This window comes from Phialemonium atrogriseum (assembly GCF_030411735.1).
Source record: "Phialemonium atrogriseum strain 8032-3 unplaced genomic scaffold QBC33scaffold_5, whole genome shotgun sequence".
Lineage (NCBI taxonomy): Eukaryota > Fungi > Ascomycota > Sordariomycetes > Cephalothecales > Cephalothecaceae > Phialemonium > Phialemonium atrogriseum.
The window spans coordinates 420,825-448,068 of record NW_026848142.1 but is presented as its reverse complement, the minus strand read 5'-3'; the positions used below and the strand labels follow the sequence as shown (position 1 = coordinate 448,068).

At 55.4% G+C, this 27,244-nt stretch overlaps 11 protein-coding genes across 11 annotated transcripts; 6 read left to right on the top strand and 5 right to left on the bottom strand.

The window, feature by feature from the left end:
* Positions 1-157: 157 nt before the first annotated feature.
* On the top strand, positions 158-2,513 carry QBC33DRAFT_529641 (Aldehyde/histidinol dehydrogenase). Its single transcript, XM_060427159.1, has 2 exons — positions 158-927; positions 1,004-2,513. Exons 1-2 carry the CDS (start codon positions 285-287, stop codon positions 2,056-2,058), a joined length of 1,698 nt encoding a protein of 565 aa, XP_060286149.1. The 5' UTR covers positions 158-284; the 3' UTR covers positions 2,059-2,513.
* Positions 2,235-3,280, bottom strand: QBC33DRAFT_529640 (Endoribonuclease L-PSP-domain-containing protein). Its single transcript, XM_060427158.1, has 4 exons — positions 3,101-3,280; positions 3,025-3,038; positions 2,748-2,951; positions 2,235-2,647 (listed from the first exon to the last, which is right to left on the bottom strand). Exons 1-4 carry the CDS (start codon positions 3,240-3,242, stop codon positions 2,531-2,533), a joined length of 477 nt encoding a protein of 158 aa, XP_060286148.1. The 5' UTR covers positions 3,243-3,280; the 3' UTR covers positions 2,235-2,530.
* Positions 3,281-3,876: 596 nt separating this feature from the next.
* Positions 3,877-6,939, top strand: QBC33DRAFT_529635 (putative dolichyl-phosphate-mannose-protein mannosyltransferase). Its single transcript, XM_060427157.1, has 3 exons — positions 3,877-4,371; positions 4,485-6,120; positions 6,190-6,939. Exons 1-3 carry the CDS (start codon positions 4,123-4,125, stop codon positions 6,621-6,623), a joined length of 2,319 nt encoding a protein of 772 aa, XP_060286147.1. The 5' UTR covers positions 3,877-4,122; the 3' UTR covers positions 6,624-6,939.
* A 59-nt stretch (positions 6,940-6,998) lies between these two features.
* On the bottom strand, positions 6,999-8,367 carry QBC33DRAFT_446706 (FMN-dependent dehydrogenase; the record flags this gene model as incomplete). The annotated part of the gene is made up of 2 exons (XM_060424393.1): positions 6,999-7,987; positions 8,061-8,367. 2 exons carry the CDS (start codon positions 8,365-8,367, stop codon positions 6,999-7,001), a joined length of 1,296 nt encoding a protein of 431 aa, XP_060286146.1.
* A 1,194-nt stretch (positions 8,368-9,561) lies between these two features.
* On the top strand, positions 9,562-10,594 carry QBC33DRAFT_306251 (uncharacterized protein). Its single transcript, XM_060423441.1, has 2 exons — positions 9,562-10,114; positions 10,195-10,594. Exons 1-2 carry the CDS (start codon positions 9,803-9,805, stop codon positions 10,498-10,500), a joined length of 618 nt encoding a protein of 205 aa, XP_060286145.1. The 5' UTR covers positions 9,562-9,802; the 3' UTR covers positions 10,501-10,594.
* An 80-nt stretch (positions 10,595-10,674) lies between these two features.
* Positions 10,675-13,427, bottom strand: QBC33DRAFT_306239 (glycoside hydrolase). Its single transcript, XM_060423440.1, has 13 exons — positions 12,804-13,427; positions 12,626-12,734; positions 12,485-12,574; positions 12,360-12,418; positions 12,286-12,312; positions 12,197-12,220; positions 12,046-12,105; positions 11,831-11,992; positions 11,689-11,774; positions 11,561-11,637; positions 11,486-11,500; positions 11,396-11,423; positions 10,675-11,339 (listed from the first exon to the last, which is right to left on the bottom strand). The coding sequence occupies exons 1-13, from the start codon at positions 13,085-13,087 to the stop codon at positions 10,849-10,851; spliced, it is 1,512 nt and encodes a 503-aa protein (XP_060286144.1). The 5' UTR covers positions 13,088-13,427; the 3' UTR covers positions 10,675-10,848.
* Positions 13,428-13,768: 341 nt separating this feature from the next.
* On the bottom strand, positions 13,769-16,517 carry QBC33DRAFT_576451 (fungal-specific transcription factor domain-containing protein; the record flags this gene model as incomplete). The annotated part of the gene is made up of 4 exons (XM_060430912.1): positions 13,769-13,849; positions 13,923-15,131; positions 15,201-16,272; positions 16,393-16,517. 4 exons carry the CDS (start codon positions 16,515-16,517, stop codon positions 13,769-13,771), a joined length of 2,487 nt encoding a protein of 828 aa, XP_060286143.1.
* Positions 16,518-17,811: 1,294 nt separating this feature from the next.
* QBC33DRAFT_306121 (putative l-ascorbate oxidase) lies at positions 17,812-20,325 on the top strand. The gene is made up of 2 exons (XM_060423439.1): positions 17,812-18,759; positions 18,823-20,325. The coding sequence occupies exons 1-2, from the start codon at positions 18,081-18,083 to the stop codon at positions 20,229-20,231; spliced, it is 2,088 nt and encodes a 695-aa protein (XP_060286142.1). The 5' UTR covers positions 17,812-18,080; the 3' UTR covers positions 20,232-20,325.
* Positions 20,326-20,498: 173 nt separating this feature from the next.
* QBC33DRAFT_446663 (thioredoxin-like protein) lies at positions 20,499-21,400 on the bottom strand (the record flags this gene model as incomplete). The annotated part of the gene is made up of 2 exons (XM_060424392.1): positions 20,499-20,579; positions 20,678-21,400. 2 exons carry the CDS (start codon positions 21,398-21,400, stop codon positions 20,499-20,501), a joined length of 804 nt encoding a protein of 267 aa, XP_060286141.1.
* A 1,214-nt stretch (positions 21,401-22,614) lies between these two features.
* QBC33DRAFT_556346 (uncharacterized protein) lies at positions 22,615-22,997 on the top strand (the record flags this gene model as incomplete). The annotated part of the gene is made up of 2 exons (XM_060429721.1): positions 22,615-22,725; positions 22,800-22,997. 2 exons carry the CDS (start codon positions 22,615-22,617, stop codon positions 22,995-22,997), a joined length of 309 nt encoding a protein of 102 aa, XP_060286140.1.
* Positions 22,998-23,642: 645 nt separating this feature from the next.
* Positions 23,643-26,656, top strand: QBC33DRAFT_467109 (uncharacterized protein). Its single transcript, XM_060425154.1, has 3 exons — positions 23,643-24,007; positions 24,071-26,116; positions 26,184-26,656. The coding sequence occupies exons 1-3, from the start codon at positions 23,812-23,814 to the stop codon at positions 26,306-26,308; spliced, it is 2,367 nt and encodes a 788-aa protein (XP_060286139.1). The 5' UTR covers positions 23,643-23,811; the 3' UTR covers positions 26,309-26,656.
* Positions 26,657-27,244: the final 588 nt, after the last annotated feature.

Below are 27,244 nucleotides of genomic sequence, written 5' to 3'. Positions count from 1 at the left end.
TCTTCTCATCGCCATCTCATTGTGAGACTGCGAGTCAGCCGACACAACCCCGCGTAACCTTTTCCCACCAGCAGTTGATTGGCTGCCGGCAATTAACGGCTCTCAGTTGCTCTACCGGGCGTTGGACCGATATCTCCACATTTAAAGAGAACCGAGACCTCTGGGGTATCGCCTCCGATCCAAGGAGGGGTCTCTGAAGGGCTATTAATACCGAGTAAGCCCAGTAACTATCCCTCTGGAGTCTCCTTCGATCGACTGCAGCTCTTGGGCCATATCCTTACATAATGCGTCGTTTTGTAGCCAAGGGCTTATCAGCCAGCACCTGTCGTGCGGCCCAATCCGCCCCGGGTCGAGTGTCTCTCGCTCCCGCCAGATGGTCTAGAATGGCCGACTCTAAGGCTCCGTCTTTGGCGGCACGGAGGATACATGGTCTGGCTTCGACCGCGACGAGTTTCCCGACGACGCACGAGAAGATCCAGAAGGTTGAGGATACCCCGTTCTTTGTCGACAATCAGTTTGTCAAGTCGAACACGACCGAATTCATCGATCTGCACGACCCTGCCACCAACAATCTGGTCACCCGCGTGCCCCAGAACACCGATGCCGAGCTGAAAGCTGCCGTCGAGTCTGCCGAGAAGGCATTCCCGGCATGGCGCGCCACCAGCGTGATGCACCGCCAGCAGATCATGTTCAAGTTTGTGGCGCTGATCCGCGAGAACTGGGACCGGCTAGCGGCGAGCATCACCCTGGAGCAGGGGAAGACCTTTGAGGACGCCAAGGGCGACGTCCTCCGTGGCCTCCAGGTCGCCGAGGCCGCCTGCTCGGCGCCGGAGATGCTCAAGGGCGAGGTTTTGGAAGTCGCCAAGGACATGGAGACGAGGTCATACAAGGAGCCGCTAGGCGTCGTTGCGGCCATTTGCCCGTTCAGTACGTACTGAGACTCCCCTCCCCCTTCTATCGTGACTGGACTCTTTCATGGACTAACCTTTATCCTCTTCCCTAGATTTCCCTGCTATGATCCCACTCTGGTCCATCCCCATCGCCACCGTTACCGGCAACTGTCTTATCCTCAAGCCCTCTGAGCGTGACCCCGGCGCGGCCATGATCCTTGCCGAGCTGTGCCAGAAGGCTGGCTTCCCCGACGGCGTCGTGAACATGGTGCACGGGGCCCACCGCACCGTGAACTTCATCCTCGACGAGCCGGCCATCAAGGCCATCAGCTTCGTCGGCGGCAACAAGGCTGGCGAGTACATCTTCAGCCGCGGTTCGGCGAACGGCAAGCGCGTGCAGGCGAACCTCGGTGCCAAGAACCACGCCGCGGTCCTCCCCGACTGCAACAAGAACCACTTCATCAACTCGATCGTCGGTGCTGCGTTCGGCGCCGCCGGCCAGCGCTGCATGGCCCTGTCCACCCTAGTCATGGTTGGCGAGACGAAGGACTGGTTGCCCGAGGTTGCCGAGCGGGCCAAGTCCCTCAAGGTCGACGGTGGCTTCGAGAAGGGTGCCGACCTCGGCCCCGTCATCAGCGCCCACAGCAAGGAGAGGATCGAGAGCATCATCGCTAGCGCCGAGCAGGAGGGCGCCACGATCCTCCTGGACGGCCGGGGCTACAAGCCGGCCAATTACCCCAACGGCAACTGGATCGGGCCGACCATCATCACCAACGTCACTCCGGACATGCGCTGCTACCGCGAGGAGATCTTCGGACCCGTCCTCGTGTGCCTAAACGTCGACAGCCTCGAAGAGTCCATCGACCTGATCAACAAGAACGAGTACGGCAACGGCGTCGCCATCTTCACCCGCAGCGGCCCGACGGCGGAGACGTTCCGGAGGAACATCGAGGCGGGGCAGGTCGGGATCAACGTGCCCATCCCCGTGCCCCTCCCCATGTTCAGCTTCACGGGCAACAAGAAGAGCATCGCGGGCGGCGGCGCGAGCACCTTCTACGGCCGCCCCGGCGTCAGCTTCTACACGCAGCAGAAGACCGTCACGGCCATGTGGTCGAGCGGGGACGCGATCAGCAAGAAGGCCGATGTTGCCATGCCCACGCACAGCTAGAGTAAAGTAAGGTTTCCTTGGTTGTGTCGGGGTCAAATGGAGCTTCGGGACGGGTCGGGTCGGAGCGCGAGAATGTAAAATTTAGAAATTGAAAAACCTGGGGATTGTGGAACTGGGGTTCAAGTTAGGTGGATGCTAGGTGATATCGGCCGGATAGCCCGGTTTCTCTCTACGCAGTAATGTTAGCATAGCATTATGGAAGTTTAGCTTATTGCATCCTAACGGCTGGCCTCGGCCCTACAAATGTGGAAGTCGGAGTCGATTTTGTTCTCCTATCTCGCTCCCTCAAGGTGCAAAACCTGTCCCCTGTCATGAGATAATAACCGGGATGCCTTTAGAAATAATGAGGGAGTGAGCAGTGGGTGGCACGCAAGGGCGAGGAAAATGGTGACATGTATTTTGCCATAATATATATTTTGTCCCCCTCGAATAAGCCGGGCCTGTGAGAAAACCCCCTTAATGTGCACCAACCTTACGGCAGGGCAATGCACTCGATCTCAACATCAACGGCCTTGGGCAGCTGTTTCACAGCAACGCAGCTCCTCGCCGGCTTGTGGGTGAACCACTTGGCGTACTCCTCATTCATGCTCTTCAACGGGAATCCGGTTCGTCAGCTGTCTCTGTAGCGGGCTAAGGGCGGTCGTGTTGGAGGGGAAAGGGGAAGGGGGTAAAAGGGGGAACTATCTTACGGCGAAGTTGGCCATGTCGGTGATGAAGATGTTGACCTTGACGACCTTCTCGATCGAGGAGCCGGCCTCCTCGAGGACGGCCTTGAGGTTCTTGATGCAGGCCCGCGTCATTTCCTGGATCGTGCCGGTGACCAGGTTGCCCTCGGCGTCGCAGGGGATCTGGCCGGAGCAGTAGATGGTAGTGGGAGTTTTGATAGCTTGGGACTGGAAGCCGGGGAAGAAGGGGTTCGGTTAGCGATTGGTGCTCTGACTTTCATGGGGGAGTCAGTCGGCCTACGTATGGGCCCGCGGCTGTGGCAGTCTGATATCAGTATGGTTCCATAAGTCCTAGAGGATAGTAGGCGAATACTCACGAGGGGCGGCGTTCTTGGTGAACACGGGGACGATATCGGTCGACATCTTGCGGGTGGTGGCAACTGGGAATCGGAGGAGGAACGGAGTTAGAGAGCGAGATTGTCTGAGGGCAATTGGTAGAATCCGCGTAGCTACGAGCATCAATTCAAGTTGTTAAAGGTTACGTGAACGGAGGAGGAGAGGCAATTGAATTGATGTGTTAGTGTTGCCCACAAAAATGCCTTGGATGCCGACCCCGCCCGCGACTGCCCCGCGAGCCGGTGGTGGCCGCTCTACTCCGTACCCTAGATTCCCAACATCCAATTACATACTATGTCACGCTTCCACCATTTCTTAGCTCATGCCAATCTTCCTTGGGATTAACATGACAGTATCTGAATCTTGCATCATTGATATTAGCCTCGCTTCTGTTTTGCAAGGGCAGTTTGTATTGTACCCCAGCCTGTTTGATGCTGAGGGGGAAGCAAGGAGAGAGGGAATGAGCTATTCTTATCAGCTCAAATCTTGGCAAATCTTGGCAAGGGAGCTTGGACCAGGGCCGAGTCCGGGCTGTGACGATGGAACTTTGGCCAAGTGTCCAGAAAAGCTGAAAATCCCCCTGGAATGCGCGGCTGATGATGCTGATCTGTACAACCGCGAGGGAGGTTCTAGGGGGTTAAAACCAATAATTCTTCAGACTTCTTTTAATATAACCTCAATTTTCTCATCCTTGACTTTCCCCATCCACTCTTTATTTCCCGAACTTCGTTTTATTCTGATTCGACCGGTTGACGGAGAGCTTTACTGCTCGCAACTCCTGTAAGTTTTGTTATCCCTTTTTTTTCCTGCCGTGTCTTCCTCAAAGACGCCGTGCTCTGCCCAGTCCTTGCACGTGTCGGGGTGGAGGTGTTTCAACATGAATGGCATAGCAGATTGATCTCCTCTTACGATTACTCCAAGTCAATTGCTACTCCTCCGTCAATAGACCATCAGCTAACTGAATTGCCTGACCCGCGCAGCTTCGAGGTTCTGCTTGCCCATCATGGCTACGACTTCCACCCCCCAAGGGAGTCTGCGCCAAAGAAGTGTTGGTAGGAAGAAGGACGGGGGCGTCTCGGACGTCGAGCTGGATGACATCGTGAAGACAAGCGTGAAGAAACCCCGGGCTGCCAGCTCAGAACGAGACTACAAAGTCACCCTCGTGTTCATCACTGCTCTCGCCTTCCTGACCAGATTCTGGGGCATCAGCCACCCTAACGAAGTTGTCTTCGATGAGGTCCATTTTGGCAAGGTACTACCGTCTTCGCCCACACTCTTCTCTCGTTTCTTCCGACAGCCTCGCCTTGTAGAGATTCCTCATTCCCATCCCCCTTGCGCTTGCTGACACGTGTTCCTTGAATACAGTTCGCTTCATACTACCTCGAAAGGACTTATTTCTTCGATGTCCATCCACCGTTTGGTAAACTCCTTTTCGCCTTCATGGGCTGGCTGGTCGGTTACGATGGCCATTTCCATTTCGAGAACATCGGCGACTCGTATATCGCGAACAAGGTCCCATACGTGGCCTTCCGATCTATGCCGGCTTTCTTGGGCACCATGACTGTCTCTGTTGTGTATCTGATCATGTGGGAGTCTGGATACAGCTTGCCCGCATGTGTTGTCGCCGCTGGGTTGATTCTTCTCGACAACGCCCACATTGGCCAGACCCGGCTCATCCTCCTGGATGCCACCCTCGTCTTCGCCATGGCATGCAGCCTGCTCGCCTATATCAAATTCTACAAGCTGAGGCACCAGCCTTTCTCGAGGAAATGGTGGAAATGGCTGATCCTGACGGGTTTCGCGCTCTCGTGCGATATGTCAACCAAATACGTCGGCCTCTTCGCCTTCATCACCATCGGTTCTGCGGTTGTCATCGACCTCTGGGCACTGTTGGACGTCAAGAGACCCGGCGGTGCACTGAGTCTCCCCGAGTTCGGCAAGCATTTTGCGGCTCGCGCGTTCGGCCTCATCGTGATGCCTTTCATCTTCTACCTTTTCTGGTTCCAGGTTCACTTTGCTATCCTCAACCGGTCTGGCCCGGGCGATGACTTCATGACGCCCGAGTTCCAGGAGACGCTGAGCGACAACGCTATGCTCCAGAATTCTATTACCATCGAGTACTATGACACCATCAGCATCAAGCACAAGGAGACCAAGGCTTATCTTCATAGCCATCCCGAGTATTATCCTCTGAGGTACGACGATGGCCGTGTGTCTAGCCAGGGCCAGCAGGTTACGGGATATCCCTACAATGATACCAACAATTACTGGCAGATCATTCCCGTCGACGATGATCAGAAGACGGGGCGGCCCGTCAAGAACCACGACCTTGTCAGACTTCGGCACCTAGGGACAGACACCATACTCCTGTCCCACGACGTCGCTTCTCCTTTCTATCCCACCAACCAGGAATTCACAACAGTTCCGTTGACCGATGCCTATGGTGATCGACTCCAGGATACCCTCTTCGAGATCCGGATCGAGAATGGCAAGCCCAACCAGGAGTTTAAGAGTGTTTCCGGCCACTTCAAGTTCATCCACAACCCTAGCAAGGTTGCCATGTGGACGCACCCGACCCCGTTGCCTGATTGGGGTCATAAGCAGCAGGAGATCAACGGGAACAAGCAGATCGCCCCCAGCTCCAATGTCTGGCTGGTTGACGACATCCCGTCTCTGCCCGCCGACGACAAGCGACGAGAGAAGCCGGAGAGGCAGGTCAAGACCCTTCCCTTCCTGAGGAAGTGGTTTGAGTTGCAGCGGTCCATGTTCTGGCACAACAACCAGTTGACCAGTAGCCACCCGTACGCATCCCTGCCGTACCAGTGGCCTTTCCTGCTCCGTGGCGTGAGCTTCTGGACGCAGAACGACACTCGGCAGCAAATCTACTTCCTCGGCAACCCCATCGGCTGGTGGATTGCCAGCAGCGTACTGGCCATCTACGCCGGTATCGTTGCGGCTGACCAGTTCTCGCTGCGCCGTGGCATTGACGCCTTGGACCATCGTATGTTTCTTCCCCCCGTTGTCTCATGGATGAAACTTGGATGAGCATGGCTAACCAACGCGCGATTAGGCACACGGTCTCGGTTGTATAACTCGACAGGATTCTTCTTCCTGGCATGGGCAACACATTACTTCTCCTTCTTCGTCATGGGTCGTCAGCTCTTCCTCCACCACTACCTGCCCGCTCACTTAGCTTCGGCGCTGGTGACTGGAGCCCTTGTGGAGTTTGTCTTCCAGACGGAGCCACCGGAGAGTGAGGCTGCTTACCAGGCGGCCAGGTCTGGCAAGAAGGCTGCCCCGGCCGCGAAGAGACACGTGACGGCTCGGGAGCGATTCGCGGGCCAGAGCATGATGGGGTCGTGGATCGCCTGCCTCGTCATCCTGACTCTCGTTGCCGCTGGCTGGTACTTCTTCCTGCCCCTGACATACGGCTACCCCGGCCTTTCCGTGGAGGAGGTCCTGAGACGGAAGTGGCTCGGTTACGATCTGCACTTTGCGAAATAATTGCTCCCGACGAACGGCGCCAGGAGGCTTTCCTTATCATCAGGTCTGCCCTGGCAATACCTGGGCAACCCGCAGCCTCGTGTAATATCTAGATATACGTTTCTGGGGGGAGGAAAGGCGTAGGGGAAAAGAAGTCTGTTTCGCTGGAGGGGTGGCGGAGGTAGGCTCATTCATTGTAGGATCTGGGAGAAGAAAAAAAGGAAATTTGCCTTTCTTTATGCACTTCTTGGAATTAGCTGCACGCAACAGAGGACCGACTACCGAGAGAACATAGCATCACTAGACTGAATTTGAGTGCCATGAGGCGTTTGGCTTATCTCAGAATCCAAAGACTTCAGGCCCATGTCAAGTTTTTGGGTGCTCCTACACAACTGTTCAGAGGGATGACTTGACATCACCCCCGTACTGAACCCTCCTCAAGATATTTCTCTTGAGTTCCCCGACATTCTGCACCCCAGCAAGCCCCATGGACTGATCCAGATCGGCGAGCAAGCCCGCCAGGACGGCCTTGGCGCCCTTCCCACCGGCGATGCCCAGGCTGTAGATGACGGGCCTCCCGACCAGGACGGCCCTGGCGCCGAGGGCCAGCGCCTTGATGACGTCGGCCCCGGTGCGGATCCCCGAGTCGAACAGCACGGCCATGTCGGCGCCGACGGCGTCGACGATCTCGGGCAGGACCTCGAGGGCCGGCACGGCGCCGTCGAGCTGCCTGCCGCCGTGGTTGCTGACGACGATGCCGTCGACGCCGGCGCGGCGGGCCAGCGCGGCGTCGTCGACGGAGAGGACGCCCTTGAGCAGGACCGGGCCCGCGCCGCCGGCCTCGGCCCAGAGCCGCCGCAGGGTCGCGAGGTCGGACCACGAGTGCGCGTCGCCCGAGAAGACCTCGGACGTCCAGGCCCGCGACGCCGCGAGAGGGTTGTCCTCGGGGGTGTCGCCGCTCGAGTCGGCGGCGAAGCGGCGCCGGAAGACCGGGTCCGAGAACCCCAGCGCGTTGCCGGTGCCCGTCGCGAAGGGCAGGTAGCCGGCGTCCAGGTCCAAGGGCCGCCACGAGAGGCTGAAGGTGTCGAGCGTCACTATGAGGGCGTCGCAGCCGGCGGCGACGGCGCGAGAGAGAAGCGACGCCGTGATTTCGTCGGACAAGGGCCAGTATAGCTGGAACCAGCGCGGGGCGCGGCCGGTGCTGGTGTCGGACGAGGCGGCGAAGGCGGCGTCCGCGGCGGTGGCGACGTCCTCGAGTGCCGTGCTGCTAGCGGTGCTATAGATGAAGGGAACGCCCAGCTCGGCGCAGGCGGACGCGACGCCGATCTCCGCGTCCTCGTGGTAGGCGGACTGGACGCCGACGGGTGCCATGAGGATGGGGCAGTCTGGGCGCGAGCTGTTAGCCACAGGTCGACGAGGTCGGCTGGCTCCCTGCCCGGGTAAGCGGTGAGTATCTACCGTATGTCTTGCCAAACAGCTCGACTCGCAGATCCCTCGGTACTGTCGGCCGCAGGAATCTGGGAATGAGCTTCCACTGCCTGAAGGCCAGGCGGTTGGCTTGCATCGTTGACTGCTCTCCGGCGCCGCCGAACACATAATTGAACCCTTCCTTCGTCATCTTCCCCCTCGCCTGCTCCTCAAGCTTGTTGGGATCAGTCGTGACGATCGGCTTCTCGCCCATAATAATGGCTTTCGCGTACAGATCGAACTGGTACTGATAGTAAGGCGGCCTGCCGCCTGTATCTCTATCGCCGGGCCCCGACATTGTGTGTACTGCCTGCTCTACAGACCTCGACCAGTTGTGGTTCCTTACATTCGAGGGTTTGCTACTAAACGGCGAGAACCTGTTGATTTGGTTTGATTTGGTTTAACCTTCCTTCAGATCGTTTCCGGCCAACATTGTCTCCAGTTGCAGCTTTGAGAAAGGACATTCAAACCAAGCAACCGGGATTCGTCACGATGAGGGGTGCCAAGGCGAGCCTCGGCAAGTTCCTGGGGTAGGCCACAGCTAGCCGCAGATCGTTTGTCCAGGCGGCAGATCCCGACGGCCTCGTCTTGGCTTCTCTCAAAACGACGACAGGCTTCAAACTCACGATAGCAGTACGTATTACAGCCGCTGCGCCGTAAATGTTACTGCCCCTATTCCTGGCTTCCATGTCCGCCGTAACAGGCGCCGGCTTAGGACTAGAAACGAGATGCCGACAAATGCTAGCCTGTCGCCACCCGCTCCTTATGCAAAAATCCAAAGCTTTCGGTTCCTATCCGATCTGCACTAGATGATATTTTACAGGGATTACATTACAGCTGCGCCTTCATTCCGCGCTGTGCAACGGCTTGAACGGCTACTGGTAATTTCGCCACGTCGTTTGGAAACGTGAAGGACCCCCGATAATGGATCGCGAACCATCATGCAAAGCAATTCTACCCTTTACTTGGCGTTTGGGCCTGAGATGGCGCCTCGAAGGTATCAAGCAATACATGCCTGTTCAAAGAAGCTAGAAGTGGAAGACAAAGGAGGGATCATGCCAGACTCCTGGCCCCGTACCAAAGTGACCAAGCTTTTGGCCCGATCCCAATCAGTCCCTTACAGACCCCTGGTCTCCCGTGAAACAACGTTTCGCCAAGCAGCCACCACTTGCCAAGTGACGGTGCTGATTGGCCTTGTTTTACGGGGCATGCAGGGGGCAGCAGCCAATTCAGCCCGACTTGACAACTGATTCACGATCACCACCCGAGTCTAGGAAAAGGGGCCAGCTAGGGATTCGAGTCAGTGGCCATTGGAGGACATGAGTCGCATCACGACCACTCTAGGCCTTTGAGACTGGAGGGTTAAGTATCCCGTATCCCAACACTCCCATTTGGGTTTTCCTCTCTCCTTTTTGGCCTACCTTTTGCCAACCTTCATTTTTTTGCCGGTCACACTGTCACTCCTTCAGTCCTTCTGAGCTGCTGGACACTCGAGTCATTTGAATTCATATCGTCTGTTCACTGGCTAGAAGCCCAAGAACAAGTCTTTGTCAGAGACAAAGGTCATTCATTCTCTCACAACTACCCACTTCATTCTCTGTGACACAAATCCGTTTTTGTCACATTACAACTATTTAAGCCCTATTTACCAGGAGCTCGCACGTCTTATACTCGAACCCTTACACAAATATCCCCTTTGAATAACTCAAAGTATCATCAACATAAAAAACAAGATGCGTTCCCACGGTCTCGCATCCATCGTCATCTTCGGCGGCCTCGCCGCCTCAGCCCCGGTGCTCTCCACCCGCGAGACGACGGCCGCCTCCATCATCGGAAGCATCATGCCGACATCCAACTCGTGCGACGGAGCCACGTTCCCCGACGAGTGCCGCACCGCCGAGCAGGCCGCCCCATTCTTGATCAAGGCCATGCAGACGTACAACCTCTACTCGGCGGGCGAGATCGCCGGCGTGCTCTCCCTCGTCGGCTACGAGAGCGTCGACATGCGGTACAAGCATAACGTTTCTCCGGGACGCCCTGGCCAGGTGAGTTCCCTCCCCCTTCTAACATCCCCCTTCCCCTCTCCCTCCCTGCCAAGGAAACCGATAGCTAACAAAAGAACCAGGGCACCTCAAACATGCAAATGGTCAACTACAACCAAGAGTACGCGTCCTCGATCCCCGAGCTGCAGCCCAAGGTGGCCGGCGCCTCGGACAACGACGTGCTCGCCCTCGTGACGCCCGACGAGTACAACTTCGGCTCGGGCCCGTGGTTCCTCGCGACCCAGTGCTCCGACTCGGTCCGCCAGGCACTCCAGGCCGGCACCGACGACGGGTTCCGCGCCTACATGACGTGCGTCGGCGTCACGGCCAGCGACGACAGGCTGGCCTACTGGACCCGCGCCAAGGCGGCGTTTGGGCTCTCGGGGTAGACGAGCTCGTCCGCCGCGTGTGTGTGACGTATTGAGGCAATTTTTGATAAATTCCCTCTTCTTCTTCTTCTACTTCTTCTTCCTCCGGGATCTAGGGAAATTTATGCATATCCAGTAGGGGAGTTTGGCGCCCACATAGGAGGGTGGTTTAGTTCCAAGGCTCTGCATGAAAAGTAAAGCAAGATTTTTTATCTGCATTTCATGGACCTCGACCTATATACAGCTGTGGAAGTGAAAAGTAACAAGACTACCACGGTTTGTTGAGTGAGATACCCGGGGCGGCGTGGCTCACACGCAGACGTCGTAGAGGATATCTCACATAATCCACTCGAGCAAGACCACTCCGTGTCATCGGGACCTCTCGCCAGCAAGGGAGGAACATATCCCGCTCCCGAACAGACGATCGGCCGGATAGTATACCCTCGGGATTCCACCCTCCAGGGTCGCGGTGATGCCACCGCTCGCATCGGCGGCAGACGCGGTGCAGCTCATGACGTCGACGAGCGCCTCGCCGGCCGCGAAGCCCGTCTGGGAGCCGGTCAGATTCACGCCGGCGGAGCCGCCCGAGCCCGCGTTGGTGAAGACGCCGATGACTTGGTAGCCGTCGAAGCCCTTCCGCATGGCGATCGCGTTGTCGTCGTAGTAGATTGGGTACGCCTGGTAGGTGAGGTACTTGGCATCTTGATGGATCGCCCAGCTGCGGATCTTGTTCAGGGAGGGTATCCACGTGTATGGTTCCGAGTCTGTTGCGTATCCGGAGAGACAGATGGCCTCCCGGCTGTTGGGGATATCCCCGCCGGTGTAGGACTGCTCTTGACCTTGGTATATGATTGGAATGCCTGGTACTTCGTAAGGGGTAGCTCATGTGCTTGTAATCAGGTGTATATAAACCTACCGTCTTTCAACATGGTGAAGGCGATGGCCTACATGTATTGTTAGGACTCGTATCGAGTGACCCGGGTTTGTGCTAGGCAGTTGAACTGACATTCTTGGCAAGGGTCTGATGGCAGATATTAGCAACCCATTATGAGATGCGTCTCAAGGGGGAGGAGGGCCATACCCTGTCGTTGGTGAGAGAGAGAAACCGTTTTTGGTCATGGTTTTCCATGAATGACCCGTACAAACTTGTATCTCGCGCTGCCATTCGGTTAGTCGACACTTTCGGCGCGCGACAGTATCGATACGGACCAATGCTCTTTAATCTATTAACACCATCGGCGAGGCTGGTCATGCTTCCACTGGACGACTGGAATGCCTGCGTAATCCAGTAATAACTCCGTGACCCCCTGTGAGTAGGAGTGCATACGGCGCACAAGGGGACCAGACATACCTTGGGTAATCCAAAATACCGCTCATATAATCCTGAAATGGAGCGACATATGCAGGATCGCCATTGAATACTTCACCGACGATATGGACACCGGCAGCATCTTCAAAGCCTGGCCAAAATGATTTCTCCTGGTGCTTTGCGCTGTCGATCCGAAGACCGTCTCTTGAAGGAAATCGTGAGAAGGACATGATGTGATTTGGGGATGTATTGCTCACATCTTATACTTCGAGACGATTTCCTTGATCCAGTCGTTCCAGATGCTTCGAACGTTGGCGCTGGTAGTGGATCAGCTTTCGTCAAGGCCAAGACACGGCACTGTACGACTGCTCGGCTTAGAGGAGGGGAAAGGAGAAGTGTCTGGCATACTCTTCTGTACGGAGATCGGGAAGGCTAAGCACTTAAGTCAGTTATTGCTCTCCGCTATATATATATATATATATCACATAATGACGTGCCTGACGATATTGTCTCCCTCCCAGCATCTGGCTCCATTAGCTGCCGAAGACGGTCCAGACACTACTAGACTTACTGCTGTATCGAAGTCTCGTTGTTGTAGTCGATGAGACACAAGGAGTGGAAATACGATGACTTAGGGTGTGGTTAGAAGGTATTTGAGCTCAGCTGCTGGGCAGTTTATTGTGGGATGGAACTCACCGAGGAAAAGGGGTCGAATTTGCTGTAGTCAACGCATTCGCCACAACCACGGTACGCCATATGGTTAGTCACGACATCGAGCATAAGATACTTGGACCTCGGTCAGTACAGTATAGACACGTGGTGATCTTTGGGGCCTACCATTTCACGCTCGTGGAGAGCGTCAGAAAGAGCAACCAAGTCGTCAGCGCTGCCAAAGGCCGAATTCACGCCCCAGATATCCTCAGCCCAGTATCCATGGTATGAGGAGCTAGTGGTCGGGGGCCGTCAGTCTATGCCGAGGCTACGAAATAGAGTCGCCGGAGTAGAGATCCCATACCCGTCCAGTGTTTGGCCGTCCATCTGCTTAACGATAGGCGAGATCCATATGGCGGTAAACCCCATCCCCTGGATATAATCCAGCTTGGAAACTAGCCCTTTGTATGTGCCTCCACAGTAGACGCCCTGTGATGCATCGCAAGAGGCCGTCGTTGATAGATCCGTCCTGGCGAAACGGTCTGTCATGACCTGGTAGATGGACTGTTTACGCCAGTCCGAAGAGGACAAGCACTGGGTGATTGTGACCAGACCCCAGGTCAAGACACCATAGCATGGGGATCTCATCGGGGATTGATGCTGAACCCCTCTTTCTTTGGGACGTTAGTATCCAGGAGGGAGGACAGGCTAGAGTTGGAGTTGGAGTCATGAATATAGAGCCATGCGCAGTACACCAGGGCCTTACGTCGGTAGTTGATCCATCGCAAATGACATGGAAATCTAGGGGCATTACCCAGGAACGATTGCTTAAAACTGTAGGTCTAAGATGACTGAGTAGAAGGAAGGGCCGAATACTGCCATTACATGGCAGCTCGCTTTTCTCTCCCTTCTATTTCATGTGATTTGCCTTGCGCGCTGCATTTCATCAGGGGTGATGGCTGGTGGAGCCTAGGGGAAGGCCGTCAGCCGTCGCTCATCCGAAGATTGCTTTTGGGCCCTGAGTGGCTGGGCTAGCTGACGATATTGGCCATGACCAATGGAGAGGGGTATTCCTTGCTATGCCTAGCAATATGTAGCTAATACAACAGCCCAGACTGGGCCCGCACCCGCACCCCAACCGTAACCCCTTTTTACAAGCCCACTTAACCCGAGATTCACCTACGTCCATAGACGCCTAACAAGGACATCATGGGAAAAGATATCAGCCCTGACAGATATAAACCTGATGCTCTAAGCCTGATACGCTGTTCTAAGCCTGATACGCTGTCGTGTATGCTGCCGTCTGTCGATCATAAATTGCTGTGGCAGCTAGTCTGGGTTGCCAGAGAAGAACTGGAAAGTCTGATCAGGGCCCCAATTGGCGCTTTGCGTGTAGCTCTCAAAGGCATCCTGCACCGAGTTGCGCGTCAGCGAAGGGTCCGATTGCATGGAAAACGAGGAAGAGAGCGAAGGCGCCACTTACCCAATCAAAGTTTGTTGTTGTAAAGTCCATGCTGTTGCCCATGTTATTGATCAGGGAGAAGGGAGATCCCACATTATTCTCCAACCCCAGTGCTTCGGTCGAGAAATCGGGCGAAAGCTCAGAGCTTCCCGCCGGGAAGGAAAATCCACCGCCCAACTCCATCGGGGGATAAACGGTATTCCCTGAGCTCTGCACCGCGTTGAGAGCCGTCGCAGTGTTCGGGGACATTCCTCCCGACAGCATGCCAAGCGTCATCGCCGCCGAATGCTCAGGTTTTAGCTCCGCCGAACTTAGGCTTGTGAACGGGTTTGTGCTTTTGGTCATGGCCTCTTGGTCGGTCGGACCCTGTCTCGACTGAGGCTGCTTGATCTTTTGAAGCATCAGTTCGAGGATGTTCGAGGCCTTCACCGATTCCATAGAGCTATCGGGCAAGCCTTTCCAGATATCCCTCGTCACTTCTAGACTGTTGATCATTGCCAAGCGCTGTTCAGGGGTCCAGAAGTACAGACTCTGCGAGTCTTGCCGTTTCCGGGAGCTCTCCGCCGTGATGTCGAATTGCAACTCCAGCACGATAAGCATGGCCGGAAGGATGAAGTCCTTGGTTGCTATCGACGTCACATACCACTTGATCGACTCCAGCCGCCCACCTGGCTGAGACTCTCGTTGCAAGGTAGCCAGATGACCAAGAGTCTCCATCGACGCCTCGATAGCACTGCGGCGTGAGTGGGCGTACCGTGGATTATTTCTCGCCCGCGACACGTACTTCCTGTGAAGGAGGCACATAATCTTCAGGTACAGGATGTCCATGTTGAAGCGAGCAATGATCAGCGTCACAGGGTCGCGAGAACAATCCAATGGCTGCATCTTCAGATGTGGCGGGAGCTCTTCCTTCACTTCCCTGAGCTTTGCGTCGAGGCGGAGTATATCATCGTAATGCACTTGGTTTTTGATGCGGTTCGTTGCTTGCAAGATGCTCCCGAGCTCCAGGCAGAGCTTGACTTTCGAGACCATGTAGCTGATGGGCGTGGCCTCCGAGTTTGGCCTCGACGGCGGCAGAACCTTGGTCTCGGGCCCAAACTCCTCATCGAATATGTTGTGAGGGAGCTCGGTATCGCAGTTATCCTCGTAAATCATGCTCGGGAGCGAGACTTGATGGGAAAATATAACGTCAGACATCTTCACTAGGGCCCACGTTCTTCTTCTCATCTCCTACAAGCAAGGTCTCGCATTAGGCCATAATCTTATTGCACAAGAGGGCAAATTAAGGGCTGGACTTACAGCTTGGAAGGGGCTAATGGTAGGAAACCATTTGGCATCACGATGATAGCCCATGCGGAAGGCTATCCTTGTGATCAAGGAGTGGATCAGCCACAAGCCCAAGTCGGCGTCCCACCGCGACGAGTGCTCGCCAAATAGGTAGAGGATCAGGGTCTCGACGGTGTACTCGGTAGGTTTGGTGTAGTCACCCGTTATTAGACACTGCACGGTACGCAGCCGATATTCGGCCGCCATCTCCAGGGTACGGCCTTTCCACTCAGGCGGCTCGTCTCCGACCTTGTGGTAACTCAGCATGGCTAAACACAGGACGGAGTAGAGCAGCCCTAACCACATAATAGGAGACTTGGACGGGTCTTGCCAATGGTTTCGGAGCTGCTGGTGGAAGGTCGGGGCATGTATGATGCTGACGGCGTTGTCCATTGAGTTGAAGTACCTCCTGCACAGAATCAAAACACTCGACTTGGGTGGAAGCTCGGCCCTCAGTTCGACGTCGGTTGCTGGCGTAGCACCAAGCAAGAAAGTCGGGCCTTCTCGGGCCATGGCAGATTTACTGAGCATAACTTTCTCGTAACTTCTCTCGAGGTCCTTCTTGTGGGCCGCATAGTAGTTCTTGACCTCTGTGATGTCGGAAAGGATACTGTGCCAGTGCTCTTGCCCGATGTACATCGACTTGCCGCGATCGGAATCCACCTTGAGGACCCCGAGGGAAGTTGCGAGCCCCTCGTCGATATCGCTATCCTCGTCCTCGCCGTCCTTCATGGCCCCATCATCGTCTCTGTCGAACCTTGATGCCGACGAGGTGCTGCCTGTCCTCGAAGCATCAGAAGGACCTGTACTTGTTGTTGCGGCGGCCGCAGTGGCTGCAGACGAGGTATCTACGCTCGCGCCTCCGTGCACCAGCGATAGCACCAAGTTTTCCAACCTGTCAATGCGGTTCTGCATGTCATCAGGACTTGTAGCGCCTTGGCTCTGGTTCTTCTTGCGGGAAGAAGGAGTAGCATAGGAACATGCCGAGGTGTCATCCCCTTCACGCTTGGTGCAGTTACTGCATGGGTGATTTCTGTCGCACTTCCTGAGGACTGTGAGCATCAACCCGCGGCAAGTTCGGTCATGGGAGCCTTACAGTCTGGCCGCAGCAGTCAGTACTTGTAAACGTTTGGATAAGCCAGGTCGGGATTTCGGATATACCTACTTTCTTATCCGACAGGGATAACAGCTCAGGGGCACCCTGTTTCTCTTCCGCACAACCCGGAATTGCTCCTCGGGAGAACGGGCGGCCCCCGAGGATGGAGTTGTTGAGGGTGGTGTCGGAGTCATTATAGTGGTCGCAGGTTATTGTCGCAAACGAGCCTGTGGAGGCTTCCACCGGAACTAGGATCTGCACAGGCAACCTCTTTGAGATTGTATGTCTCTCGCACAATGGGAGGTGTCACCGAGTTCCAGCTACGGCCGAGGGCCGAATGAATGGTACACAGAGCCGCGCGCTTGGGCGACAAATCGGATCACCACAAGCCTCGAGACGGGAAGCGGAGAGCAGGAACCTCTCTAGGTCGTTCTGCGCAGTTATTAGCGACACCAATCTCGTCGCATGCGTTCCACTGTATGGCAGGCAAGGCGCATTGTAGAACAAGCAACTAGGTCGGCTCACAAGTACCGACTGGGACCAACTCGGGCGATTCTGAAAGATTCGAAGGTTGGCCAGGCAGCGAGGTGGGATACCCGCGACCACTCAGCGTCGGATCGCTGGCAGCTTGCAGGGGGTAACGCTCAGAGCAATGGGTCGGGAGGTCACCGAATGGATACACTCGACGGCGCGGTAGGGGAAGGGAGGCAGGCGCAAGTCCGGGGAGAGAAGAAATTAGAGTTGGAAAACGGAAGAAGAGCGCGATCCCAAGGTGGGATGCGGCTTTGGTAGCCTTGAGAGGGGTGGGTCATGTGTCCCCATACTAATCGCACTGTATATAGGGCTTTATTCCCATTCTAGGGCCCCAACTTGTTAACATTGCGTATCTCATATGTCATCCTACAACTACGATTCAAAAGAAATGGAAGCATGCTAACTTCTTAGGGATGCTTATTAATTGCTTCATTTTCCCGTTCTAGATGCATGTGAGTCATACCGACGCATACTTGTTTATCGACAGTGATCTCTCAAAACCCACTGGTGCAGCAAATTTCGACACTGCAAGCATTGGGAGCAGCGATATGGGCTGGTTGGTCTCCCCATTCTCTCTCCTGAGTCGCAAGTGTCGAGCTGAACGACACCCTTTGCCTTGACTGACAACATGGGGAGAGGCCAAGTTGAGTTGAAATCAAATATCCCCTTGTTTCGTAGATCCATATCTTCAGAGACGCTTTTCAGTATGAGATCTATAGTGCTTGCCTACTTTCCAGGTTTGTAGGCAGGTACAGTGGGGTTTTCAAAGGGACTTAGCTACCATACGCGGCTAACTCGTAAGTATCATGGGCGGCTAAGAGATACCTAAGATTTAACTGTGGTGTTTCACTTGATCATTATCCTTGGAAGTCAGGAGATATCTCGACCCCCATAGGTACGAAGGTAGGTTTCCAGTTTAGGCGGTTATGCTGCACTTGGGGGGGACACGTGCCAGTTTGCTTGGGTGCAGACCCCTGCGTCAGTCTACTCCTATATGTGGGGAGAAAGTATAAGTCGAAAGTCTGGGCCGTTCATGGGATATCTGTGATCTCGCAGGACACGAAAATGTTCTACTAGCTAACTCGCTCCCAAACCTTCATTTCTCTTTCCGCCATGCCCTGATCCCAGCCGATGTGCCAGGAACTGTTGGGTGGCCCAGCTCCTGATTTAGGCATGACAATACTGGGCTGTAACTCTTCGTTGGGAGCCATAGCAAACTAGCAATGGCCGCCGGAGCGGGTTACAAGCAAGTTCCGTCGACATCCGCATCAGGTCTTCGTAACGAGATAGAATCCCACGAGTTGGAAGAAGACCCGCACCTTCAGGATGTGGATGTCGAGCAGCAAGAGAGACTGTTGCCGGATAAAGAAGATGGCGAAACCAGTGATCACGACAATGATCTCGACAACAATCTCAAACGGGACAACACTCAGCTCCGGCTTGCTTGGATTTTGACCTCAGCAGGACTGCTTGTGTTGCTCTTACTCGCGGTTTTCCTGAGGATATCCATCCGCGGTAGGGGAGGGGATGGTGATTCAGGAGACTTTAGGAGGCCAGCATCAGACTACATCCTAGATGCGGACTGGAACTTCGGCGCCTCTCCACAAGTCCGTGAATACCATTGGACTATTCAAGAGATCGTGGCCAATCCCGATGGAGTCTTTCGGCCCATGTTGACCGTCAACGGGAAGTTCCCTGGAGAAATGATACGATGCAACGAGGGGGACACCATAGTCGTCAACGTTGAGAACAAGGCTACCAACGCGACATCGATGCACTGGCATGGTCTCTTCCAGAATGGGACCAACTGGATGGATGGGACCCCTGGCGTCACACAGTGTCCCATCGCACCCGGGGCCACCTTTCGATACGAGTTCACAGTCGAGGGGCAAACCGGAACCTGTAAGTCAAGGAAACGACCGCCGCCGTGAGAAAGAGGGGAGGAGGTATGCTAACCAGCACCAGATTTTTATCATGGACACCAGGCTGCCCAAGGCCTGGATGGCTTAGTAGGACCAATAATCATCCATGGGAGGGATGAGATTGAACGGCGTCAGATCCCCTATGCATCAGACCGCGTTATCATGCTTCAGGATTGGTACTATGACCCCTCAAGCGGGCTACTCAAGGAAAAGCTGTCGCCGGGGAGCGAATCGTCACCAACCCCCAATGGCGTATTGATCAACGGGGCCAACAAGGTTGACTGCGCTCTGCACCCTTTGCGGCGTTGCGACTCGTCGTCAGCCTCACTTGCGACTCTGGATCTGCAACCGAATGAGAACCACCGCCTCCGGCTGCTCAATATTGGCGCCTTCGCCTGGTTCGAGGTCACTGTAGATCAGCACCTTAGACTGCCAGTCATTGAAGTGGACGGCACCGACATCGAGCCTGCTCCGCAAGCCAGCACTCTCGTCGGACCGGGACAGCGGTACAGCATCGTGCTTTTCGCCAACTCGTCCAGCGCGGATTCCTTCTGGTTCAGGGCGAGGATGCTCAAGCATTGTTTTGGCGAGAACGTCCTTCCAGAAGACGGCTTTGACGAGGCAAAAGCGGTGCTTCGATACTCCTCGAGTTCCTCGCCAGAGGATCCTGAACGGTTGGCGCTTCCCACCACCGAAAATGATAGCGGCAGCTTTGCAACCGAGTGCAAAGACACGGGGCCGGGCTTCTACAAGCCGATCCCAGCAATAGCCGCACCTGAGTATGCACACCACTCCTGGTATCTGCGGGTCAACCTGGGGATTGGTGACTGGCGTCTCGAGAGGGGCCATCTCAACACCTCGTCCTTCCGGCCCAACCTCAAGTCCCCCACGCTGCACCGCGTAGTCGACGGATTGGCATCCAAGAACGAGTCGTTCCAGCTGTCAGGGGTGAACAACCGAGCATTCGATCCCGATACCGAGCTGGTCATCGGCCATAACGGGATCGAGGTCGTTGACATCATACTACAGAACTTCGACGAAGGGAACCATCCCCTCCACCTCCACGGCCACAAGATATCCGTCCTCGCATCCGGCCACGGTTACTTCCCAGGGTACGCCAGCCTCGGACTGGCCCCCGAGGGTAAGGGCCTCCTAGACCCCCAGAACTCGTCCATCATAGACAACCCGCTCCGGCGCGACGTGGCCACCGTCGAAGGATTCGGCTGGCTCCTGATCCGCTTCGTCGCGGACAACCCGGGCCTCTGGCTGTTCCACTGCCACATGGTCTGGCACGGCGAGTCCGGCATGGCCATGCAGTTCCTGTCGCGGCTCGACGTGCTCAAGGACTGGGCGATACCGGAGGCGAACCTGGGCCTCTGTGAGTCTAGCGTCGAAGAGCTTGAAAAGGGGGCCGCGCCGAAGGACAGTATCTGGTATGGCGGCTCATCCTGAGGTGGCGGTCAAGGGGCCTCCCGTGATTTCCAATATCTGAGAGGAATACTTGTGAAGGGTCGTCTGATTTGGGCAATGCAAATCTAAATGTAACATATCACTTGACTGTTGCCAAGTCTAGCAAGCCATAGCACGCCAGAGACTGGATGTTGTAATCGATAGTTGATGAGCCTGTCCATAGGACCTGTCTAATTGTGTACAAAAATAAAACCATGGTAAACACTCGTGTCAGCGCGCTTTCCTTTGCAGATTCCTTTCCAGCCAGTCCTACGCAGCCGCAGTTTCGCCGTTGGTCTTGACGCTGTAAGGCTTGAAGAAATCCTCGTCGTTCGCCATTTCCTCTTTAACCTGTCCGTCAGTGTTAGCAAATCAGCAATGCCTAGGCTGTGATTCTGGTGGAAAAGCAGAGCGGCAAGGAAAGCACCGAGAGAGAGCGGAAAACCTACAATATCCAGACCGCCAACCAACTCCCCGTCGACCCACAGCTGCGGATATGTGGGCCAGTCGGCGAACTCCTTCAGGCCCTGCCGCACTTCGTCGTCGGCCAGGATGTTGAAGAAGCCGTATTTAACGGCGTTCTCCCTCAGGATGGCCACCAGCTGCCGCGAGAAGCCGCACTGCGGCGAGCCGGGCGTGCCCTTCATGAACAGCATCACCGGCGCTGCCTTGACCAGCTCCTCCAGCCTCTTGAAGAGCTCCTCCTTCTGCTTCACCGGGTCCACCCCCTCCTCCCCGGCGGCGCCGTCCGCCTTCCCCGCGGCGGGTGGTGTCGGCTCAACGGCCGGCGCGGCGGCAGCAGACCCGGCCCCCGCCCCCGCCGCAGCGCCGCCGGCGTGTGTCTCGATGGCTGTCCGAACCTTGATGGCGCTGCTGCCGCTGACGGTCTCGAGCACCTGGCCGTCGCGGACGAGGACGAGGAAGGGCACGGCGGTGACGTCGTAGGTCTCGCTGATGTCGCTCAGCTCCTCGGCGTTGATGGACACCCACGACGTCGCGGGCGGCTCGGCGACGGGGTACTCGGACGCGAGTGTCGAGAGGACGGTGGCCATCTGCGCGCAGGGCGCGGCCCAGGGGGCGTGGAAGCTGACGATCAGGAGGGTCATTGGTGGGAGCGCCGAGAGGTGCTGCTCCCACTCTTCGAGAGTCTTGATCTCGCTGATGGTGGACATGGTGAGCGGCAGGCCGGTCTTCGCCGGGATAGAGGATCGGGATTAGGTGGCGATTTCAGATGATCGGCTTGGTATCGCGATGGTGATGCTAGAGGGTTGATAAACAGCTTTTGCTGTTGGTGCTGCCAGATTCCAGCTTTTTTTGACCTATTTCTTCTTCTCCGTCCTCGACCACCTGATATCCAAAGTCGCTCTTATATCGATGCTCAGTCGAGTTCCTGAATAGGTAGGCACGAATTGGAAAAACCTACAGGCGGCTGGGGCCGATATAAGGTTAGTAACTGGAAGTAGTCTGCACATACCCGGGCAAAAGCAACAGGCCCGGATCTAAGACAACTACCTACCTTTATTGATACCGCCGATTATTTGAATTATTTATCTCTTGTTCACTGGCTTGGATGGTGAATGGTGCTTAAGAGACCGACAACGGAGTTCTTTCAATCTTTTTCTTGTTCGTAGATACCGGCCCCTCCAACGGCAGACCCCGCGATTGATAATCTTTGGGTGGTGTGATTTTGATTGGCTAGTTGACTGCCTTCCTTGCTTTGCGTCATTTGGCCGTATTCTGAACATTTGCGCAGCTTGTCCATGCAGGTGTCAGTTAACCCGGTCCTAATTACCCTACCAAAGGCAAGTGCCGTCTACCTACTACTACGTATACCTAGGTATGTACAGACTATATATTCTGTGCCTAGGGGAATCTGCCGATACTTTTTCTTCTTTGCAATAACATCCCCTGAATTCTAATGGGGCCGCTTTTGCTGCCCGTAGTCCGGTGAGCTGCCCGGTGATCTCCGGTCCTATATCACTTGGTACACCGTGCCTTAGCAACAGTGTGCTCCCTTGCAGGGCATGTGGCGGTGTGTTCTCTGTGGCGTAGCCTATTCAAAATTAGGTGGCTGCTCTTATTTATTAGTTCAAAGGGATCTGCCGCTACCTACAGATTACCTATGAGGTAACGTAATCCACAGAGTGCGATCTACATATGGCCGCGCTAGGGGGCGGCTGATATGTGTATGTGTTAGCTAGCTTTCCCCACCCCCTTCAAACACTGCAGCAACCCAGACTTTATATCCAGCATCACCTCCCCATTTCCTCGAGTCTCGCCTTCTTCCCTGCTCCTCCACCTTAGCCGCCTCTTGGCATTAAAGTTTGAGCCTCATCCACCACCATTCGTTTGCCAGTTACAGCTACACTCGTGTCGAAACTTCGCCATGTCTGCTCAGCAATATTACCAGCAAGGGCCCCCTCAGGGCTACGGAAGCCCTCCTCCTCAGGGCTACGGCCCTCCTCCTCCCCAGGGTTATCCACAATACCCTCAACAGGTGAGTCGCACTGTGCCTTTGTCCGTATCCTGCCAATCGGTTGATATGTGGTATCTAACAAACCGTTTCCATAGTCTTATGGACCACCACAGGGCCAATATCCACCTCCACAGCAGATGCAGTATCAGCAACAACCCCCTCCGCAGCAAAAATCGGGAGGCGGCGGCGGATGTCTCAAGACCTGCCTGGCCACACTTTGCTGCTGCTTCGTCTGCACAGAGTGCTGTGAATGCGGCTTCGATTGTATGGAATGCTGCTTCGATATGTGCTGAGGCAGCGGGGAATTCATGGACCGAAGTGAGCTTGATTCGCAATGGCTACCAGATGACGGGGGGCAAGGGAACAACTTCACACAACTGGGGATCTAGGCGCACGGTGGATTTTCTCGACGTTGCGGCGGGCATTCCCTCAGAATGCTGAACTGGCTACGAAGGGGGCGTTGTTGATATTGCCAAGCTTATCTCCTTGAGTGACACCTGCTTTTTCTTGACGTCTATTCGAGTCTTGTTGCAGGAATTACTCTGAACGGAGGATGCAAGGAACCTGCGGGTACAGTCATGGGACATCCTCGGTTTGACAGATGGAGATGTCGGCGGTAAAGTAAGGGGTCTTTCTTTGTAAGGTGGTTTTGTACACTACATGGGCCAAACCACGGCCATATCTACCTATGTCTGCAATGTCTGCGCTTTCCAATCGGAGGTTGAATCAAATGGAGATATGCTTCGATGTCCCAACTCCTTGATTGAGTCCCGGCCTCATGGAACGATAGCTTCGGCGTGTCCGAAGATTTGGAGCTGTGTGGACCACACCAGCCACGCACTAATGACGCGGCTAGCTGTGGCGGGGTTGTTGACGCACAGTCTCTCTGAGCTGAAATAAACACAGTCCCCGTGCCCCGCTCATCATTCCCAGGTGGAAGCTTCCATGCCCTGCACTGCCTCCTTTGACGTACCTCACTACCTAACCTTACCTACCTCCTTACCTCACTATCTCACTACCTCACTACCTCACCCCAGGAGAGAAGAAACTAACACTCTGCCTCTCATAATTCCGTAAACAAAACTCGGTGCAGCAAAGGAAATCAAAATGGCTTCCTTGAACCTGTCGACTAATGGCCCGTCAATTAAGAGCAGCTACCAGGCTGTCGTCAATGGCCCAGCTCCATCTTCAAGCTCCTCCACCTACGGCCAATGGGCCCTATTTTCCGTCCAGGCACCACTTTTGAATGCTTTCCAAACCAGCGGCGCGACAGAGAGTGTTTTGAAGGTCGAAACTACTGGAGGTGAGAGATTGCTTGTAACAGCCAACCTTCTAGGATTGACGTACTGACTGCCTTGCTCTGCAGAGGGCGAGCTTGCGGATCTAGTCGAGGACTTCAACGAAGGCCGTATCCAGTTCGCCTTCGTCAAAGTGAAAGACCCGAACACCGGACTGCCGAAGAACGTGCTCATCGCCTGGTGTGGTGGAGGAGTTCCGGAGCGGACCAAGGGATATTTTACAAGCCATCTTGCCGCCGTTTCCAAGATTCTCCATGGATATCACGTTCAGATAACTGCTCGCTCCGATAGTGATCTTGAACCGGAGACTATTGTGCGGAAAGTCGCAGATGCATCAGGTGCAAAGTATACCGCTGGCGGATCGGCTCCCCTTGCACCAGCAGCAGCAGCTCCTCCAGTCGCCAAGAAACCCGTGTTCACCCCAACAGCATTGGGCACAGGCGGTTCCTTCAACCCCCTAGTCGCTGCAAGAAACCGCAGCCACGAAAACGTCGATGAGGATGGATGGGGCCATGATGCGCCACAAGTTACACGAACCCAGCTCGAGAAGGTCGAGTCAGCCTACAAGCCAACCAAAGTGAACATGGCCGAGTTGGTAAAGCAAAACCAACAGCCTTCAAGGTTCAATGTGGCCGCCAAACAGGATGATCAGCCAAGTGACCTTGTGAGGGGAGGCTACCAGCCCGTGGGCAAAGTCGATATTGCATCGATTCGGGCCCAGGCACAGAGGGCGGGCGATGATCGACCGGCTCCGGTAAAAGGCGCCTATGAACCGGTTGGGAAAGTCGATATCGCCGCAATACGAGCAAAGGCGCAGCGGCCGTCTGAACCAGTCGAGGACACTCCAGAGCCACCCAGGAGCTTGGCTGACCGCAGCGCTGCCTTCTCCCAGTCTGAGCGACTGACCGAGTTGCCAAAGCCAAAGGTCGCCAAGAAATTTGGAGGTTCTCCCTTCACGGGTACCAAACCCCCAACCCCTGCCGCCCTCGGACTCGGGTCCCCCACCGCTCCTACTCCCCCACCTGTTGGTGCAGCGAGTAGGACCTTTGCGGATCAAGGCGGCAAAACACCTGCGCAGATTTGGGCCGAGAAGAAAGCCAAAGAACGCGGGACTTCATCTTCTACGATATCTCCACCGCCCGCCTCGCCTATGGCAGCCCAGCTGAGCGGGAGCGAATGGAGGAGTGGGTATCAGGGGAAGAGCTGGGCTCCGGTCCAGACCACAAAATTTGCCCGTGGCGGGGTGGAAACGCAGAACACCGGCGGCACGGATCGCTCCGAGCCCGAGGCCCCTGCATCCCCAGCCGGCGGTATCTCTGCCCTGAGAGACAGGTTCAAAGATTCGCAGCCAATGGGTGGCGCTACTCCCTCCGCGCGCCAGATCACCTCCCCAAGCCACGACGAACCTGCACCACCTCGCTTGCCCACAGACACTCGACCCTCAGGAGGGTTCGCACTTCCTGGTCTTCCCTCGCGCCCAGCCGCCTACAACCAGGAGGAAGACGAGGAGGAGACTCCTCCTATTCCATCCCGGGATTTCGAAGAAGAGGAGGAGGAGCACTCCCCAGTTCGCATCGCCATGCCTGTTGCGCGCAGCCAAGAGCCAGAATTGGAGCCTGCTGAGCAACTCCCCCCGATATCCCTCCCAACTCGGCACATTGAGGAACAGGTACCAAGAGAAGAGGAGCTTCCAGAAGAAGAGGAAGCTTATGATCCCAGAGCAGCCGGAGCCGCTGTTGCGGAGCAGTCGTTTGGGCATGCACCAGCCGTTGACAGCCATGCTGGCTCCGGGGGTGGTGGGAAGCGGGCCCTGGTCCAATATGATTACGAGAGGGCCGAGGACAACGAGTTGGAACTTCGAGAAGGTGAGTATGTCACCAACATCGACATGGTGGATGATGACTGGTGGATGGGCACGAACCCCAGGGGTGAGAGCGGCCTTTTCCCGAGCAATTATGTAGAACTTGTCGAGGGCCAAGGCGAAGGCGAAGAGGAAACCGCCAGCCATGCACCACCCCCGGCCCCAGCTGCTGCTGCCGAGTCTCAGCCTGCTGCGGCATCTGGTGGTTCTACTGCCACTGCGCTATTTGACTACGAAGCCGCCGAAGACAATGGTAAGTTTTGGGTTGATTGGATACCCAATTTACCGAGCATGAATTGGCCGCTAATGATAACACATAGAACTGAGTTTCCCTGAAGGGGCTAAAGTCACCAACCTCGAATTCCCCGACGAGGATTGGTGGTTTGGCCATTACAACGGTGCGGCGGGGCTTTTCCCGGCCAACTACGTTCAGCTCGATGGGTGATTTTAATCCGCATGTCGAGGAGTCGTTCACAGCCAGAGTGTTTGAGAGGTACTGTTCGCATGTATGATCTTACGGGGAGAGAGTCAATAGAGACTGGATCTTATGGGACTCCATAGCGCACAAGTTCTCTGCAATCGTACCCGGGTTATAATATTGACTGGGTATAATAAGATGACTGCCATGGAAATTATCATGAGCAGTTCTCCTACGAGACAATACAGCCGCTGACGAGGAAGAAAAGGGGATGCGGGGCCCGTATTATCTGACTTACCTAATCTTGGTCCGGGCGCCCGAATGACGGGAAGGCGCGGGACGAAAGAGGCTACAATTTAATAAATAAAGGTAGGGACCGAAACCTTCAGACTACCTCCCTATTACTGGCGAGAACTTCTATGAATGACAGCTTTTCTTGCCCACCTGTCTCCCGTCTCTCCGACTGTTTGCTACTCGCCTCCACATTATACTGTGCGCCTTCTGGACCTTCCTATCTCGAGTCTGCGAGGTCTCTCCTTCCATCAAATCTCGTCGCAGAGCCGGCTAGAGCAGTGTCAATCAAGATGCTAGACCTCTAACCCCAGTTACCAGTCCCCAGTCCGACTGATAGAAGGTTCGCTTGGTTGTCGGTTGGCCTGAGCATCTCTACTCAGCCTTGTTTCCCACCTGAAGGCTTCTCTTCAACTTTGAGAGCCCGTACCTTACAACGGACCGAGGGATGGTCTTTGCCCATCCCTCTCTTCCGCCTTGACAAGTGTTATTGAAACCTTCCCATTGTCCCTTTGCTCGTCTCGGCTATTGCCAGAAGCACGCTGTTACCCTGTCTTTCTTTTTTATTGTCGGACTATCGGTACAAGATGAGTTCTTCTGGTCGCAATGGATAAAGTTGAGACCGACACCAGCTCGAGCTCGAGCTCGAGCTCGGATGGCGACTTGTCGATT